The sequence below is a fragment of the Rhipicephalus microplus genome, chromosome 2 (assembly GCF_043290135.1).
Source record: "Rhipicephalus microplus isolate Deutch F79 chromosome 2, USDA_Rmic, whole genome shotgun sequence".
Lineage (NCBI taxonomy): Eukaryota > Metazoa > Arthropoda > Arachnida > Ixodida > Ixodidae > Rhipicephalus > Rhipicephalus microplus.
The window spans coordinates 281274556-281294656 of NC_134701.1; the positions used below are offsets into that span (position 1 = coordinate 281274556).

General features: G+C 45.8%; 1 protein-coding gene across 7 annotated transcripts in view; it reads right to left on the bottom strand.

Moving 5' to 3' along the window:
* Positions 1-20101, bottom strand: part of LOC119179832 (uncharacterized) — a 92523-nt gene that overhangs the window by 3170 nt on the left and 69252 nt on the right. For all 7 annotated transcript variants that reach the window (XM_075882131.1, XM_075882128.1, XM_075882129.1 and 4 more), the window contains exons 7-13: positions 13831-13926; positions 8599-8694; positions 7623-7745; positions 6108-6167; positions 5904-5966; positions 3352-3450; positions 1440-1485 (exon numbers count right to left, since the gene is read on the bottom strand). In XM_075882131.1, the coding sequence (XP_075738246.1) occupies positions 1440-1485; positions 3352-3450; positions 5904-5966; positions 6108-6167; positions 7623-7745; positions 8599-8694; positions 13831-13926 (583 nt within the window). The remainder of the gene's footprint in view (positions 1-1439; positions 1486-3351; positions 3451-5903; positions 5967-6107; positions 6168-7622; positions 7746-8598; positions 8695-13830; positions 13927-20101) is intronic.

Consider the following 20101-nt stretch of genomic DNA (forward strand, 5'->3'; position numbering starts at 1 on the left):
TTGCTACAGACGCTCCTCTCCGCTCTTCGCGCCGTTGCTAGGGGAGGGGAGGAGGCGCACCACGAACGGCGGATTCAGGGTCGTGCAGCTCTCGCATTGTGGCGCCCCGCCCTTGGACTGCTTCGACCGGATCCCCACTTCCCTATCTTCTTTTTTCCGCTGCTTGCCTGTCTATTTCTTCATCTATTCTTTTTATCCCTCCTTCCCCCCACCCCTATAAGGCACTGCGCCGTGTCGCCTGAAGCAGACAGAAATTAGGTGCCTTTTTCCTCTTCCTTCTAACCACTACCACCATCACCTTATAAAGTGCATTCGCATTTAAAATTAAGGTTGTCAACATCCAAAACGATTGTGCTGTTACTAATGCCGTCACATAAATGCATTAGCGAGCCCCCTCATTAACCAATCGCGGAGACCGCAGTCACATCTTGTTTAACGCTTGAGACAATGGTGGCGAATACGAGACGCTTTTAGAACATACTAGACAACCTAACAAATGCACAAATATAGCTATACTCGGCGACAACTTTTCTTGGCACCGAAGGGAAAGCTACGGGGGTGGGTATTCTGCACGTGTAGCACTATACGCGAAGTATAGTCCGTTTTGGCGCGGGTCTCGTAACGCTGTGGAGAGTGACGGGGGCGCACCATAACAACGCCGACTAAATTGACCACAAGCGTTTCATGTAGACGCAGACGGCGCTTAGCGTTTGAGGTGCGCGTAAAAAGGCGGGACTTTCTCACGCTTTCAAAAATGCGAAGTGACAACACATAAATTAAAAGAAATTCCAATATCTCACAGGTATGAGCTGCGTCCTGTATCAAATAGCTCCATGTAGAAGATAAATGAGGAACATTTATATTTCACGTTGAAAACACGGGCGCTGCTTTGGAAGTACTTTTACTGGCGGTAGGATGCACGTGATTTGGATCTTTAGCCATCGCTCCAATGCCAAGAAAAGCTGTCGCCGAGTATAGCTGTGTAGGCATTGCCAACCATGCGTCACCACTCTCTGAAGTGAGATTTGTCGTGGATGACGAACCGCGAGAAAAAAAAAAGCAGCACATTTGAATACTGCAGTAAACAACACATTTTGAATACTGCTGTATAAAAGACAGGTTATATAATCTCCTTCTGCAAACACGTAAATGTGCCACAAAAAGCGTGCACTATAAAGAAAAAAAACAAGACCGTATGTCCAAGCGATCATTTAAATAAAAAAAATGAACACAAAAAGTTAATGGAAACAGAAAGAACTAGCGTGCCGCCAATGGACACCACGCGACAAACACTAAATTAATAACATTAACAGCAGCGCCCGGTGACTTCCCCATCACGGAACACGATTTCACCGGCTCAGCCCTTAAAACAACACAAGAGGAACAAATATTTTTGGTACATTTACGGCAAGGTCAATGCAAGGTATACGTTGACTTACCTCGAACTGACAGCGGTCTCCTGTTCCAAGACGGTACGCTTCACAACTGCGCAAAGCGAAATGAAAATATATGCTTCACAACAGCACGATCGATAAATTAGAAACGAATTAACTTGTTTTTATTTCTTAGGCAATAGAAAGCTTGCCGACGCTCATGTTAAACATCTTTGCATGCAACCACTGGTACTCTACAGTTCGTTATTCAAGAACTATACAATACAGATGGGCGAGCGAAAAGTTTTCCACTATAGGCAGGGGAAGGTTGTCTTAGCACAGCCCCCCCCCCCCCTAGGGTTGGTTGAGTTGAAAAAAAAAGTTTCGCATTAGATGCAAAGGTGAATATGAAACGATGCGACGAAATGTCATTACATATAGAGGCTCGCTGTGGAGCCCTTTACGCTTTAATTTCCCGGCTTAACTAGAGTTTCGAGCTCTGTGAATATATTTAGTCGACGCTTTGTTTACTTAAAGGAGGCGTTCATTTATTGCAAGCCACAATGTAACACTGAGAGATGCCTACAATTGTCTATACGGCTACTGACTGGCCGGCGATCAGTAACAAGGCGAGCCGAACTTTACTAGTCCTCCTAAGCTTCTTTCCATTAAAAAAAATGGCCCAAATCTACATGTTACACTGTAAATGTCGTCGAAAGACGATAGTCTTGCGTCTGGAGAGAGTGAACAAAACACTTATTTGATCTTCTGCGCAAGAAAATCGGTGAATGGTATTCTGCAGGCGCTTCGTTAGAGTGCCTCGAGCGTGTGGCGGAGGCGAACGAGCGCATCTAGGCACGTTAGACACAAGTGACATCTGGCAGTTATCTTCGAAAAGGAAGGCGTGCAGCGCGCGGAGAAAGATGCGCGCCAGTCTCGGAGGCGATAAGGTGTAGAACGCAAAGCGACGGGCAGGTGCCACCACCGTGACGTCGTATAGCAAAGCGTTGGAAACACCTTCTTGAGCATCGCGTTGCACTGTAAGCGCAGCGCGATTAAACGCTAAATCCCTTAGAGTCACTTGTGTGTGCCTCTTCTAGTATAAAGGCAGACATGCAAAACATGGAAGCGTTGTTGTGGCACCTCAGATACGCGCAATAATTGCTTTTTTACGTGTGAATACACTTTATAAGCGACCGCAAACCATCCACCGCCGTCGGCGGCGTCCGCAGTCTTCTCTCTATCTTTAAAAGAAAGAGGACTTGGCGGGCCGCAGCGCGACGCTCTACCGAATAAGCCACGGACGCGACGCTGATATCGGTGTCAGTAACGCGCCTTATACCCCCTCCCCCTTCGCTCGCTCCTCCACTCTCCTCGCTCGCTGCAGCTGCGTGCGCACCCCTCTCTCTCTCGCGCCCGCCTTCTCTCTCAGTCTCCCGTCGAGAGCGGGTCGTGAGGGGGAGTAAAGTTAAAATCCGTTGGCATTCGCCAGTGAGTTAACGTAAACTCCCACGTGTGATCAAATTGCGATTCCCAGGAACCATTACACCATAAAGTCACCATAGTGTGATTAATAAATATAATAGTGCGAATTAATAAATACCCCTCATAGCATCACCCCGTGTATTCGCACTTAACCATGTTCACCCTCGGGGAAATGCTTGGGAGTTTTTTTAATTGACAATCGGCACAACCATGAACGCTAAACCTTGAGCAATATAGGCGGGCGCTGCGGATGGGGTTGGCCGTTTGATGTCGTTCGAGGTGTCGTTAGAGCGGACAGACAAATGGACAGACAGACAGACAGACAGACAGACAGACAGACAGACAGACAGACAGACAGACAGACAGACCAAATTTTTTCCGTCGAAGGTCCCCAAGAAAGACTATCGTCTTTAAAAAAAGAAGAGAAGTTGCCGCTTCCGACACAGTATACACTTGGCGTGCGGCGCCAGGTGCTTCAAGCGCGGACCCGTACCTGATAGTGCTGGCCTGCGTGGTCCCGTGGTGTGCTTGCCGATGAATATCGTGCGTCTCGTTTCCTTGAAATCTGGACGCTTCGTGCGTGTGGGAGCCACTGAATGTACAGAGAGGGAGGCATGCGGTTATGCAAACGAAAATCCACACGAATATACGCACGTGATTTGCAAATGACGACGAAACGGCTAAATGGCCCTATAGGATCGATACACGAGTGCCACATGTGCCCTCGAGCTGTCGTATCTTTCTCGCGTTGCTTCATCGCACGTGCATGGCAAATCACCAGCTGGCTCGCACGTTCACAGCGACTCGATAAAGTCCGGGCGAAACAAAATTTTAGTCAGTGAACGTGTCCATGCTCTATTGTATGCATTGCACGCATTTTAGATGGATGCGATATGCTAGAGGCTCGTGTAGTGTACCCGCTGTCGGTGCACGTTAAAGAACACCAGATTGATTGATTGATTGATTGATTGATCGATTGATATGTGGGGTTTAACAACCCAAAATCACCATTTGATTATGAGAGACGCAGTAGTAGAAGGCTTCGGAAATTTCGACCCCCTATACGGTTCTTTAACGTGCACCCTGATCTGAGCACACGGGCCTGCAGCATTTCCGCCTGCATCGGAAATGCAGCCGCCGCAGGCGGGATTCGATCACGCGACCTGTGGGTCAGCAGCCGAGCACCTTAGCCACTATAGACCACTTCAGCGGGGATAAGAACACCAGATGTCCTAAATTTCCGGAGCGCTTTAATACGGCGCCCCTCATAATCACATCGTGGTTTTGAGGCGTCAAACCCCAAATATTGTTATTGGTGTACGCAGAACAGATATTGACGACATTCGCGTACAAATTTTCACGCGTGAAACATCGAAGATACCGCGAGTGAGAGAGAACGGTTTTCATACCGATAATAATAATGATACTGCGGTTTCGCATTCAAAAACCGCGATGATTATGGGGGACGCCATTGAGGAGGGCTACAGAAATTTCGACCCCACGGTATTCCTAAACGTTCACCTAAGTATATATATGAGTACACGGGCCAAAAGCATGTTCGCGTCGTCAATCAAAATGAGGCCGTCGCGGCCGTGATTAGAACCCCACACCTTCTAGTCTGCAGTCGAGCACCTCACAAGACCAACGTGGCACCGTGGCGGGTCTGGTATTTGCAACGTACCCTACACTGCCCCGCCGCGGTGGTCTAGTGGCTAAGGTACTCGGCTGCTGACCCGCAGGTCGCGGGTTCGAATCCCGGCTGCGGCGGCTGCATTTCCGATGGAGGCGGAAATGTTGCAGGCCCGTGTGCTCAGATTTGGGTGCACGTTAAAGAACCCTATAGGGGGTCGAAATTTCCGGAGCCCTCCACTATACGGCGTCTCTCATAATCATATGGTGGTTTTTGGGACGTTAAACCCCACATATCTATCAAACGTATCCACCACTAACCGAATGAAGGTGTACGCATCATCTCTCGGCGTTGGCTATCGACAAAAAAAAAAAAAAAGCTCGGCACGGCTACGTAAATACCACTTCTTGAGACCGACTCGAATAGCTGCAGAAGCAAATTGAATCGTATCAAACATTCAATAAATGTTCGAATGGTTATTGCATATTTAGGAGCTGTTTTAGCGATGATTATAAAACGTGATTCAGATTCTAGCACTCACGATCTTGGCACTGAACACGTTAATGTTGCATCACAAACAAATCCCTCGCATGCACAAAACTCTCCAGAATGCGCACGGGATCGAATGAGTAAGACGTAGTTTGGCCGACCGAAGAAGCTCGTCGCGTTGTGTAAGCTCTCATGTTTCACGCTTATTTGTACAATGCTATAGCAGCAACGAAAGGTGTCGTACTACCGCACAAATTACGTGCTCGTATGTGGGCGAAATCGAAACTTTGAAATGTTCGTAAACGATTACAAAAAATGTTCGTATCTGCGAATAGCGGCTATGAGATTCAAAGACCTAACCAATGAGGTCCGTCGACTCAAAGAACTAATCGAATAGGATTCGATTCTAAATTCAAAGTTTACGAATATTTGCACATCTCTAAAAGTTAGGCAGTCACTACTGTTGATGCCTTACCAAGCTCCTCGATATGGATCGTTTGTGTTGAAGTAATTACGAGCGCCATCTTGGATTGATAGCAGATCGAGCAGCTGTGTAGGGAACGCGAGAACCTGACAGGCACGTCTTGCATTGAGCCCACTCGAAAAGAATTGCAACTAATATACAGCACTGAGAAAATGCAAACGAGAAGCGATGTAAAGCGGTGCACACGCGTTTATATTGCGCGCCTCACGACACGCCATACACCATCCTGTTTTACTGCTATACAGCACGATGAGCAGTTGTGAGCACGGCATTGACGATCGGTTAGGCCAAAGTAGTATTGTTATTAAACTGGCCCATAAGTAAAAGAAATATAAAAAAGCGGCAAAGCATACTACGAAGCATAAAAGTACGACAAAGCGTACTATGAAGTAGACTGCACGTTTCCCTTTTATGTTTAACAAGTATAAATATTCAAACTAACCTGCAGTCAGGTCGCCACGTTTCAATATTTTCCCTTTCCCGCTGTCGACGTCATCCGCCGAAGCTATATATGAGCAAAAGAGAAAGACGCGAAATCAAAATTTCCTTCCACGGAGCTCATTTGTGACATACTGATATCTTCGCAATGGCTGATGAGACAGCACAGAGGAAAGTGTCTATCGCGACTAAGTGCTGATTGACTCACAATTTTCGGACTTTCTCTTTCTGCCGAGCTTCTGACGCAGGTCCACGACTTCGTCTGCAACTGAAGGGAATGAAAAAAAAAAATCAACACGCCGTCATCGGGTTTTTACATCCGACAAGAGGCGCAACATCCGTACACCCTTTTTCTTAACCGGGCAAACTCTTGGACTAACGCGGCACGATACAAGATGGCCATGTTGACATTGCCCAACGCTGCTCGTGAAGTTGCCTTCATTTCAGTGTCGTGACCATTAAAGGGACACTAAAGATAAAAACCGGTTTTCGCTCACATTACTCACCAAGCGACCCTTTCACAACTGATAAAAGTCCCCACGCTTGCCACGATTAGAGGCTGGGTAACAGGGAAAACGCGCGCAACAGAAGAAGAAGATGACGATGAAGAAGAAAGCGGGTACCGATGCCACCTTGATATTCCCCCCACCAAGTGCCATGACATCCCAGATTTGGCGGCGTCTACTAACTGGTTCCTGCGAAGCTCATAATTGGTAAAAAATGACGTAAATTGACTTCTGAGACAATCTGCGTAAACTTTTCATACAAAGTTTCAGGAAGTTTCGTAAAGCGAAGTCACCATAATACCAAAAAAAAAAATGCCCTTTGAAATCCGTGACGTCGCGCGAAAAGATCTCGGCGCTAAATTTAAAAATTATCCTGATTTTTTTCTCCTCTGTTAAAGAACATACGTGGTGAACTGAAATTAGAGTTTTTAAAGCACAACTTAGAAATCTAAACCGATTCTTTGTTCAACTTTAAAGTCTTTTGAAAATTACTTGAACGCAAAGCTGGTGCCCCACATTCATCGTGAGGCCCACCACGTATAGTACGTTTTTATTATTTTTTAAAACTTAGTAATACGATCCATCCCGTCAGGAATTTCGCAGGAGTGGATATAAAGAGAATAGAAATATCGTGGTACACATTCACAATATTGTACACTAGGTATATTGGTTAAAAAAATAGCGAGAGATGATAATCATTATAGAGCTATGCCGTCAAAGAGCGAGAAAAATGTATACAACGCAAGAACATTTTACAATGAAACGCTGCAAAAGAACATAACAGAAAAGAAACATAAAACCAGGCACATGACAAAGTGACAATTCTGTCAGCACTACATAAATTCATTCAGGCAACCGGAAAGATACGCTGCTAGTGGTACTGCCAGATATATCCAATTCTTTCTCCCCCTTCCTCATTCTTGTTAATTTGTTTTATATATTCTGGTTTATCGCATTCTTCTGAAATTTTTCACGTTTTTTCAAAGGAACATTATTATTGTTCCTATCTAATTTCTCTCTTTGTTTAGCAAGCGTTGTATCAAATGATCTATTATGAGGTACAGTGTGGCCAATCCCCCATGTGGGTATGATCCAAGATCTCCTAGGAGACAAGACAAGACAAGACAACAACAGAGACGGTGAACTTAACCGGTAAAACTGCACACAACACGTGAGCTGTAGCCTCGGTTAGAGACCTTGTGCTCCATCCTACTCACCATTCAACTCCTTCTGCGTCTCCGGCAAAACAGCAGTGTAGACTTCAGCCACGCCCAGGATGCGCTTGAGCAGCCTTTCCTCTTGTAATCGCTCAGAATCAATGGGGACCGGTACGTCCAGCTCTGAAATTGGTAGCGGCGCCGTATACGACGCAAATACCTAAGCTACAAAGTTAGCGTATACGACGCGAAGATTGCCCTCCGGCGCCTTGAAACTAACAAAAGCGTGATCCAGTAATGTTACAACATCTGGTAAAAATTAGCTCGTTCAAAGTGAGGTTGGGAGATAAAGATTTATTTATTTATTTATTTATTTATTTATTTATTCTTTTATTTATTTATTTATTTATTTATTTATTTATTTATTTATTTATTTATTTATTTATCTATAACATACTGCGGACCTTTAGGTCCAAGCAGGTGGGCAGTTACATGGAGACATAGAAACAAGAAGTGGCATAAAGATTGCTTGGGGCGAGTGTTTCATACACTCACAGTGAACACAAGGAGCGACATAGCAAATTACTTCCCAATAACACTTGTACCAGACAAAAGAGAAGAAAAAAACACCACAAATTCACACTTCATATGTCGTGCGATTAAAGTAAAAATAAATACATAATAAATACAAGATGACGATAGTTATAGCGCGAGAACAGAACGACGACAGAGAAGAGAAGGACGTCTTTCTGTTCTCGCGCTATAACTATCGTCATAGCCAATCCCCCTTTGTGGGCGAGTGCCAGCAAAACTGAAGGCTCATCATCATCATCATCATCATCATCATCCCAACTAGCCCAAACTGCCACACTTCTCTGAAAGATGAAATGAGGTTCGTTGAGATAAAGAGGCCGCAGTTAAGCACAGAGCCGAGTTAATTAGTTAAACACGATATAGGCCTTTGTCCTACGCCACGGGCATAGTTGTGATAATGATAACGATGGTGACGCACGCGCTTTCTGCGAATAAAATTCACCTTCCGTGCTTGTGACAACCGTGGAGTGGGCAATGGCCTTCTCGTGTCGAATCTCGGCGAGCGTCTTGACTTGAAACGGCAGCGGGTCTTCACAATCTGAAACGACGAGAAAAAATGTCGTCAGTGTCGTGGCGACGCAGATCGAAATAATTTCCTTAGAACGGTAATTGCCGACGACCAAGTTTGACAGTCAAGCAAACCTGCTGGAGCATTCATTGCCACTCGATCAAATCTTCGTCTGACCAGCGCGCATAAACGACGCGAGAGTTTCAACTTGAGCGCGTATTTAGTCGTCCAAAAGTATTTGATGTGCCGGTGAGTGCCATTAAGTATATTTATTAGATATAACCGAGATCATAAACACGACTGATGGTCAGGAAAATGTTTTGGATTGGTATGTTCCCTCTTGCATTTGTCTCGCGCATAAAGCACCTGTAAATGAGAAGTCGCTATGTGCACGAAAGTTCGTTTTCCTTCTCACCCAATCGAGGTTGGGGAGAATGAGATAGGCGTACGTGAAACGCCACTAAGGAAGTCCGACGCTGCCTCGACCAAGACACGTCCCATATCAAAACATCGACTCCAGCGACAGTTCTTGTTGGCCTTCTCATCACTGCATGCCTCCATCTTCTCCTGAACTAGATAAGATCTTCAGAAGTGAGGAGACAGGTCTTGTATTTAGGTGCGTACCACTTCAGGGACCCTGCTTGTTGTCTAAACATTCATTTTATGCGGGCGTAGTCACGCTCACAATCAAGCGCTCAATACATACAGGCTTAAAACCACGGCTAGTAATGCTCGAATGCGAGCTAAAATAAACGAAGAAAGTCTAAAATAACTACCCACAATAAACAACATGCATTCAAGGTAATGATAAGATCCCTGAACGGGCTTCGGACAGACGCCGTTGATTCTTGCGCCTAGCAGGAGAGGGCGCCATTATCTCGCGGGAGGGATTATCGCGCGGGAGGGAGGGATGACATCAGAAGTTCAAGCAAGATTAGAAATTAAGCAACGTGGAATAGGTAGGCTTGCTTTAGGAGCTCACGGGAATACACCAAATCAGGGAGTACAAGGTGATATGGGATGGACATCATTTGAGGGCAGGGAAGCTAGCAGCAAGATAAAATTTGAGAAGCGATTGAGAGAAATGGAGGAAGAGCGTTGGGCTAGGAAGGTTTTCAGCTACTTGTACATGAAGAATGTCGATACAAAATGGAGGAAGCGAACCAGGAAGTTGACTGGTAAATACTTAGAAAACAGCAGGTGGCCAAACCAAAAAGAACTATCGGTTAAGAAGAAAGTGAAGGAAACGGAGACTGACATGTGGAGAATGGGCATGATTGAGAAGTCCGCACTAGAGATCTATCGAACTTTTAAGCAAGAAATTGCCAAGGAAAGGATCTATGATAATACTCGGGGTAGTTCTCTACTGTTTGAGGCCAGGACGGGAGTACTGCGAACCAAGACATATCGGGCCAAATACGAAGGGGTAGACACAGTATGCAGTGCGTGTGGAGAGGAAGAAGAAACTGCCGAACACTTGATATTGTTCTGTAAAGGGCTTCACCCTATAGTTCAGGATGATGGCGCAGAGTTTTTCAAAGCACTGGGATTTAGGGACAGCGAGGGCAAAATAGACTTTAAGCGGGTAGACTTAACTAGAAGGAGGTTATCTGATTGGTGGCTAAAGTCAAGGCACGAGTGAAAATTAAACCGTTCACTGCGAAGTACGAATCCTCAACTTCATTATTTAAAGAAAAAAAAAAGATAAATGTAATTGTTAGTTCACTAAGTATTACGGCTAGGTGGCGTTAGCCGCCGCCCGATCTAAAGGGTACAACCACATCCATCCATCCATCCATCCAGGGAGCACGATTGCTTCCCCCCCCCCCCCCACTCGTACTTCGCCGGCACTTGGTTGCTACATATCAGTGGGGAAACAACCAGAGAGAAGTCGCTCACGGGGAGTTTCAAACCTTCTTAATTTAAAATTCAAACCTTCTTAACTTAAAAATAATAAAATAACCTTGCGTGTTATTGGTTCTCGGACACCATGGTCCCATACGGGGAGATGGTGTAATTTTTAGTTAAGGCGGACGCTGCTAATTCGAATTTTTACTGTTCAACAACGTACAGGAGAAATCTCCCACCGGCACTACTTTGGGGGTCAAGATCCAGGGGTGACCAGCAAAAGGACGCGCAGTGCAAGCAGACGCTTTTTTTTTTTCATTCTAGAAACTCGACGCTGCCTGCGTAGGCTTAGCTGAACGCCGCGGAAAGAAATGCCAGAGGAGAGGAGGAAGCGAGCGCCGGTTAGCAGACACACTTGAGAAGTGTAGAGAAACGAAAACGCCAGAGCGGCCGGAAAAGCACGGCCGCGCGCGTCGAAGGTGTTCACGTTCGTTCTGCCCTATCCCGCTGCCGTCGATACCCTGACAATGAATTCGATTTCGCCTGCTATCTGAGAACTAAAGTTCGTACCGAATTTTAGTTATTCACGCAAAGTAGGGAAGAGAAACATCTCGCACCTTTTCAAACGTTGTTTCGGGAGATAAGCCAGCAGAAACGACACGAGCGAACGCAGCGGCGGCGGCGCATTTAGCTGGCTGTACACAAACGCGAGACACGTTGGCGCGTCCTGACTCGCTGCCGCTGCAAATTCTACTTCCAGAGTTCCCGGCGATCGTAATCCAAGTCAGGCTCTCGATGAACGCGTCCTCGTTGAGGCCATCAAGCTTCGTCGTGCTGCACGGGTAGTTTTGCGATTTGAGCCGATGCGAGCCACCGCCGAAGCCTGTGTCGCCATGTTTAATCTGCGGCCAGCTGGTTAGGTCACGTGGTTTGATCTAGCGCAGCCAAGGCTGTGGTGAAGCGGAAACCGGATCCGGTTTCGCGTGGCGGAAAAATCGGTCTCGGAGCGATTCTTGCGCACCGGCCACGCGGCGTGGTTTTCCGGCCACTTTGGCGGCGAAACGAGCCAGTTTCCAGAGAGTTTCGCCGGTTTCGCTCTCTTCGAGGCCAAGTGTGAACGCGCCATTCCTGCGTCGGCATTGCGAGGCAGGGGACGGGGAGCGTAGGAGAGGAGAGGGAGACGCGCATGCGCAATGGGAGAGCGAGCGCAAGCAGGTGTAGAAGATAGGCGGAGAGAGTAACGAGCAGCTGTTGGAGAGAGTGAAGGAGGATAGTCTCGCAAGCGCAGTGTGAGTGCGGACGCCGGTCGACGCGTGACATACCCGCGAGATACAGGTGCTCCGCATCTAAAGCTAGTGCGCATGTTGCACAGTGAGTCTGCGAATCTCTCAAACTTCTGCTCATGCCGCGGAAACCCTACACGCTTACTTCAAATATTACCGTGATCGACGGTTTAGTAAACGGACCAGGGGGAACTCCCTTTACGGACGGGAATCGCACCGTGACTGTGCTACGTTATTCCCCAAGTTTCACAACGATGAAGTTGCACTTCTTTTTTTCTATACTGTAGGAGTCAACTACGCTAAACTGCTGTTTATAGTAAGAACCTCCTGTATTTCCGCTGCTGAGACAAAACACATCAAACACAAAGCGAGAAAAAAAAATAGACCACGGTTTCTCAAAGTGAATTCAGTAGGCCTCCTCCCCCCCCCCCCCCCGTATTTACGTAAGCTGCTGATACACTTTCCCTGGTTCCGCACTCGCCAAGTCACTTAGATGGCGATCCCGAGGTGTGATCGATATAAGCAACCTCTATTGCTCACACGCGAGTGTCAATAAGCACATGTCAGCGCATAACAAACACGCGCGAGCTAAGCAATAATGCTCACCAACAGTTTGTTCGCGAGCCAGACGCAGGAAACGGGCCGTGCGGTTGGGCTATTGCACTTGAATTTCGGAGGAGCAAGTCTCCTGTTTGAAGATAAGTTTCGAAGATGAGGCGATCGACAGACTTTACCCGTTTGCAACAAATTATGATTGTGATTAGGATATTATGAATAGTGTACAGTGCAACCGTATCTCAAAATAAATATATTATAAACGTCATTTTATGCTGACCTCACTCACCTATGAACTTAATACATTGTTGAATCAATTGGTACCCCTGGAAGCTGCGCAGTTTTCCTGCGTTTGGGGCCACCCAGGAGCACAATGACGAGCATTCTCGACACTATGTACAGTCTATCAGAAAAATAAGCACAACACTCGGCTGAATCCAGCAGCCAAATGCGGCTGGCACTGGGTGTTACTGAACCTGGCATGAATTTGTTGGAGCAAGAAAAGCATGAGAATAAATTCTTTATATACCCTTGCTTCTAAATATATTGTACGTCAAGGCAGCGTGACCCAAACGAAAATTGTTTGCATAAAAGCGGAAAGGGGGATTCCTTGGCACTCAGTGGAGCCTCGCAAGGTTCCCCGGGACCAACATGTTTGAAAACCCCTGAAACAGATCATTTTCATAATCGACCCGTGTGCTTTTCCGCGCTACATATTGGCAAACAGATGGCGGCAACTGACGTGCTTCAAGTAGAGGCGAGGTCTTGTAGTTGCACTTGTCAGAGATTGTCCTAGTCTTATCTCAAAGGTATGACCACTGAATAAAGATAAAAACAAACGTCTACCATCACTGATTATTTCCACGCACAATGTCACAGTGGAATCGGCTTCCACACAAAAAAAAGTGTAGACTGTCGCATTGAAACATATACTGTTACACTATTAGCTACATCTCTCTTTTTTGTTAATCTTGTTTTCGTAGTCATCCTTTCTATGAAGAATGTTGCCCAGTGTATTCCTCAGCAATAATGCATTCGGGCGCTGCAGGTACTTTGAACGAATGACTAAAATAAATAAATGCGTGCTTATAATGAGAGCTGAGCAAACATGACTAAGCATTTTCCGCAACATGCCGTTCGCAGAAGTGACTGACTGCAATACGTTGGGCTAACTGCATCGCAGGAAAGCTAGCGTTACAATTATGAAAGAGGTCGAATTGAGGGCGGGTTGCCATCCCCCCCCCCCCCCCCCCCGATGGCAACAATAGCTCCGGCAAGTTCCCGTAGAGTGCGAATTGTGGCTGCCCTACACACGAACGACTTAACTACAATCGCAATATTGAAACCGACAGTAAAATTCCGGTGAATGCATGTGCTATAGTTAACGGGAATGGGTGCCACTTGCTTACAATAGCCACAACATGAATCTTATTCGGAGACGATGCCTGAAAGAGAGGCATGCGATGTGCTTGATGCTTACCTCTGCACGGACTTCGGTCTCCTGTTTGTCCGCAGAGTGGCGAAGGCGAAGCGCGGTTTTTCTGCGGCGTTCCAAAGGTGCTGTCGTTGTCAGACTCTGAAAGAGACATGTCGAAAGAATGCCGAGGATGCCTTTTTAACTCGTCTGGCTTCACTTTCCTCGATGGGGGAATCACGAGCAGCCATCCAACTCCGGGCGCAAATAATTATCCCTTTTCCCGCTTTCCCTATTTCTCTGAGGCGCCAGGAGAGGCACATCTCTGACGAACAAATAATAACGCGTTAAAGAACAGTTTATCCAATTTTTTTTATCACCACCTTGTTTTGAAGGAAAACTAATTGTGTTGTCATTCCACAGAATAGTAGTACCTTCAAGCTACGGAATAATGGCTGAACAGACAGTGTTGCTGAAACCAACGTTTGCTGGAGTGTTGCTGGAACCTGCCTTGTTTGGGTACCGTCAAGACCACGAATCGACAGACTGTCACCATTCAAATATCGGAAAAGATGACACGTATGACAAATCATACATGCTTCGAACTTTGGATAATTCGATCGAACGTTCTTCTGCCCCTTTCGCCCCGGCTGCTCAAGCTCATTGCGACGCGCGGGATGACCCTGCATGCGAGACAATAAGGTTTTCGTTCAGAAATTGATGCTCGTGGAAAGAGAAAACGCACTCTGCTGAATTCATTTATGCAGAACGATGTTCTTTTTTCATTTTCTGTGTCGTTTCCTCCATTGTCAAGTGAAGGCACGTCTGTTTACGCATAGTTTTTTCTTGCGTAATACGGACCTTGATGGCAATTACCGGCTTTAACTTCCTTACCTCAGTCACCCTTCTAACGTCGTTGGCACGCGCAAGCAGAATTCGCGTCTAATCGGAGCAGCACTGGTGTAGTGTGAGCGCCCGCTAACCACTAGCGCCATGCACCATGCAAGATGCAGTCAGGCTGCGCACTTGTTCCTCTTGAACAGGTTCGTCGTAATATTTCGTGAACAGTGATTTTCAGAAACCTGCATACTATTTGCCGCAGAAAATCAGTGGCACGCGGGCATTGTGACATGTTAAAAACTCAAATAATGCAACGTTTTTTGTGTTTTGTTTTTTAGGGGCGAATCTCCGTATGTTCTGTGTCGTCGTAGTAGCCAGTTGCATTGTATGTCAATAAAAACGGTGTCACAGCATATCCACGGAGTGAATGACGATGAGTAGAACGAAGCATCCCTCAGTCCACCCATGCGTCCGTACGTTCGTTTGTCCGTCTGTCCGTCCGTCCGTGCGTCCATCAGTGCGTCCGTCCGTGCTTCGCCCCGCTCGTCATCATTCACCTCGCGGATATGCTGCGATTTTTTTCTTCGCCAGATGGTATATAGACAACGTTCTTGACTTCCACCACACAGATTTTCACTAAAATATAAAATGGCAGTTTCTTAAAAACGATTTTGAAACTGCGGAGTTCTCGGTAAACCTCGCATGCTTCGGCACCATATTGAGGCATAACGGCGCGTGGAAAAAAAACTAGGAAAATCATTTTATTGGAAAGTGCAAACATGAAAGTCAATATTTATAATTTACTTTCAGTTTAATTTGTCCAAAATAATGAATTCTTAAGCTACAGCCATTCTGGGTCATTAACCATATTTTTATGTATTTTTCTCCGAACTCTTTCTATAGCAAAAAGAAACTAAATACATAACATTCCGTTTTTTTTTTGTTCTTAGCTGTGAATAAGTGTTGGGACGAAAAAGTATAGCTTGTTTGCGCTAGGTGCACTCCAAAATTACGCAATATCGAAACTGGCGGAAACATGTGTTTAGCGGCCGCAATGCGTATATTTGTTTTTGTTTTCTTTTTAGGCGAGCAAGTTTTTTTTTAACAAGCTTACATCACAACGATTGTTTTGGATCCAAAGCCTGTACATAAGGCAAACTTCACCAAAATCAGAAATATTGACCGTGATCTAGTGTTCATTTTTACGTGGCTCGCGCGGTTTACGCAAACCACTTCATATTCTGTGTGCGTGTGTGCATGTGCAACAGGCGGCAAGAGGCCCTTTGCAAAACAATGGCATCACCACCCCCACTCCCTCTTACGCGGGAGCTTAGGCATAGCTATGATTTAAGATGTGATCATGAGCCCGACTACGTCCACTGCATGGCAAGAGCCTCTCCCATGTTCCGCCAATCAACACGGTCCTGTGGTTTCTGCTGCGAGGTTACGTAGGAACAGCGCAACCTAGAACTACTTGTAGGTTGCGCTGTTCCTATACCTTCAGTTATGTCCTACCAACTTGCCCAAGTTTCCACGCTTCATAGCCACGCTATGCTTGCGAAATTCTTAATCCACCTGATTTTCTGTCTTCCCCTCACGCGTTCGCCTTCTCTTGGAATCAAGTCGATTACCCTTAATGACCAGCGGTTATCCTGCCTCCCTGATACGTGCCCCGCCCATTTCTTCTAGATCTCAGCTATATGTATCAGGGTGATTACACGTAAGATCGAACAAAGCGTGGCTCGTCGACCTCATAATATATTTTTCAAAATTTTATATATTGTTGCCTGATGAGTGAAAAGAAGAGATCCGCCATTGGTTTTGCTGTAAATTTTTTTTTTCGAAGCACAGTAAGCCAATAGTGACGAAGAGATGGAGCGCCTCGTTTAACTGCTCTGTTGTTTTATTTCTTTTTTCAAATTTGGCGATGAATTACACAAAATATCTCAGAGCTGCATACCTCGAACTTGTTTAACTAAATATAAGCGTATTTGCGCTTACGTTCAATTATTTCGATTCTCTGCGTAGTCTCAATTTTTCATAAAAATTCTGAAATTTGACCTAAAATACGTTTTTTTCCCTACTATGCAGGTTTTATTTCAAAAAGGACCTATGACAGAGCGGTAAAAATTCTGCATTACTTTCTCAGAATGCTTATTTATAAAAGTGCCAAAGTTTATATTAATAGCACTTTTCAATAAAAACGTACAATGACTCTAACTTGAAGAGCATGCAAGGGAAACTTCTGACGACGATAAAACAACATTTTGGATATGTTTTATACTTTCCACATATATTCCCCACCACATCAAATTTCACAGTCAATAAAAGCATGTTGCATATTACCGTTTCGCTTGCACTTACAGCCCATCAAAAAAAAAAAAACAGCCTTTGCTCAAGGATAGGCAATTGTAGATCGGACTTCCTGCCCGCTAAATATGAAATGAAGGCCTACACTTCGGTTTCTTAAAAGGCAAGCAACACTAAAATAGCTGTCGACTGCACATAGGACACCACTTTAGAAATGATGCGGTCAAGGGAGCGGCCATGAGTGTAAGATTACCGCACTCATGGCCGTTCCATGTGCCGGTGAGGGCCCGTCACTGAGCACGACATGTGGGTCTGAAGATCGTGTGAAATCCGTGATCACGTACATATACAACTTGTCCAAACAAGCCGAACACCCCCTTTGCGGGGGCTGAGCGACAGTAGCGACGGGAGGCTGCTCTGCGCAGCTGATGACCGGATGACCAACTCCGGATCGTACGCTGGGCCATAGCGGTCGCCGAAGCGCACGGACTTTCGGCGACCTAGAGCGGCCCGAGGACTCATCGTCTTCTAACCTGACCCCATCCATCTCCCTCGCCTGACCCATTTTTGGCGTCATTAAAGTTGTTTCCTCCTCTTCCTCCTACGGCTTTTCAATTTGCATGATATTGTATTGAGTAATTATGTCTCATCATCATCATCATCATCATCAGCCTGACTACGTCCACTGCAGGACAAAGGCCTCTCCCATGTTCCGCAAGTTAACCCGGTCCTGTGCTTGCTGCTGCCAATTTATACCCGCAAACTTCTTAATCTCGTCTGCCCACCTAACCTTCTGTCTCCCCCTAACCCGCTTCCCTTCTCTGGGAATCCAGTCAGTTACCCTTAATGACCAGCGGTTATCCTGTCTACGCGCTACATGCCCGGCCCATGTCCATTTTCTCTTCTTTATTTCAACTACGATATCCTTAACCCCCGTTTGTTCCCTAATCCACTCCACTCTCTTCTTGTCTCTCAAGGTTACACCTACCATTTTTCTTTCCATTGCTCGCTGCGTCGTCCTCAATTTAAGCTGACCCCTTTTTGTTAAGTCTCCAGGTTTCTGCTCCGTAGCTAAGTACCGGCAAGATACAGCTGTTATATACCTTCCTCTTGAGGGATAGCGGCAATCTACCTGTCATAATTTGAGAGTGCTTGCCGAATGTGCTCCACCCCATTCTTATTCTTCTAGTTACGTCTAATTATGTCTTATCACTGCTAAATTAGCAGTGAAAAACACGGTAGTGAATTATTAGAAATTGGTGTTGTACGTATGGGGTTCATTGAGGCACAGCTGCATCAAGCTGTGATGTGTAATTCGGTAACTCTGCGAAAATTTCGTGTCTTTGAAAATGAGCTTCTCGGCCTTATCGTTCGAATGGTATAGTCTGCACAACAATTTTGCCAGGAGCTACACTTTGCCGCCATGAAACGCACAGCAGCGGAGCAAATAGTCTGCACAATAATTTTGCCAGGAGCTACACTTTGCCGCCATGAAACGCACAGCAGCGGAGCAAAGCGCGAGCACTATCGGAGTCAAATGAAGTGCGAGTAGCGGACTGCGCACACGGCCAGTACAAGTCGTCTGCTGCCGGCCGCCATTTCCGTTTTGATTTGGCTAATGGAGCACCACGTTTATGGTTTTCACTTGGATCAATGCGTGCAGCGCGGCTTATTTAGCTAAAGCGGCTGTCACCCTCCCGACAAGAGTTTTCAAATGCTTCCCGCCGAAGGAACACGGCGAAATCTCAAATTCCACGTCGATGCCTCGAAGTGTTTCTTGTGCGGGCGCCGAATACGATCGGGCAACTTGAGCTACAGACAGCGAATCTGTGAGCTTGGCCGATTGCCCCTGTCAAGGCCTCTGGATAAAAAACAAACCCTTCATCCAGTGGCCGTGCCCCTGTGTACGCGCCAAGCACATGCGTTGGAATCCTAGATCAGTCACCTCGGGCCACTTTTGTTTAAATATACAAGTACGTATTGTAGACGTGCTTTTGTCTGCGTTTACTTCGGACACACAAAAAGCGCAAACAATGTCTGCTACGTCTGCAATGTTAACAGAGGTAGCTGCTACGCCAGCAAAAGGCGAAATAGCTACGCTCCAATGCCCATGCATGTACGTTACACCCTGCTGTATCGCAACGTATCCGTCTGTGCACACAAAAACGAGCCCCTTTTGCCCCGGAACTCGCCGGACTGTGCGCGCTTGCGTTCTCGTCAATACCGCACTCATGGCCGCTCCCGTTGCCAAACCCCTTCGAAATTGGCGTCCTCAGTGCAATAGACAGCTATTGCAGTGTAGCTCCCATAAGAAACCGAAGTATAGGCCTGCATTGCATACTTAGCGGGCAGGAAGTCCGATCAACCGTTGCCTATCCTTGCGCAAGGGCGTTTTTTTTTTTTTTGACGGGTCATAACTGCAAGTGAGACCATATTAGGCAACATGTTTTTTTATTGATCGTGAAAGCTGATGTACAGGAGAATAAGTGGGGAAAGTATAAAAAAATGTCAAAAATGTTTCTTTAGTCGTCGTCAGAAGCTTCTCTTGCATGTTCTTTTCTTGAAGTTAGCGCCATTGTATATTTTTATTGAAATGTGTTATTAATATAAACTTTGGCACTTTTATAAATAAGCATTCTGAGAAAGTAATGCAGAATTTTTACCGCTCTGTCATAGGTCCTTTTTGAAATAAAACCTGCAAACTAGGCAAGGAAAAAAAACGTATTTTAGGGCAAACTTGAGAATATTAATAAAACAATCTACACTACGCAAATAATCGAAATATAATTGATAGGAAGCGCAAGTACGCCTATATTTAGCTAAACAAATGTGAGGTACGTAGATTCAATATATTCTGTGTAACAATCGCCAAATCCCAAACAGCACTGCAGGTGACCCTGGCACTCCACCTCTTCGCCATGATTGATTACTGCGCTTCAAATTTTTGTTTTCAGGCAACACCAATTGCGGATCCTTTCTTTCTCTTCAAGCAACAATATATAAAACTTTGAAGGAAATTTAAGAGGTCTACCAGCCATCCTTTGTTCGATCTTACGTGGAATTCCCCCGATATCCTTAACCCCTGCTTCTTCCCTGTGCCACTCTGCTCTCTTTCTGTATACTATCGTTACATCTATCATTTTCCTTTCAAACGCTCACTGCGTCATCCTCAATTTACGTTGAACCC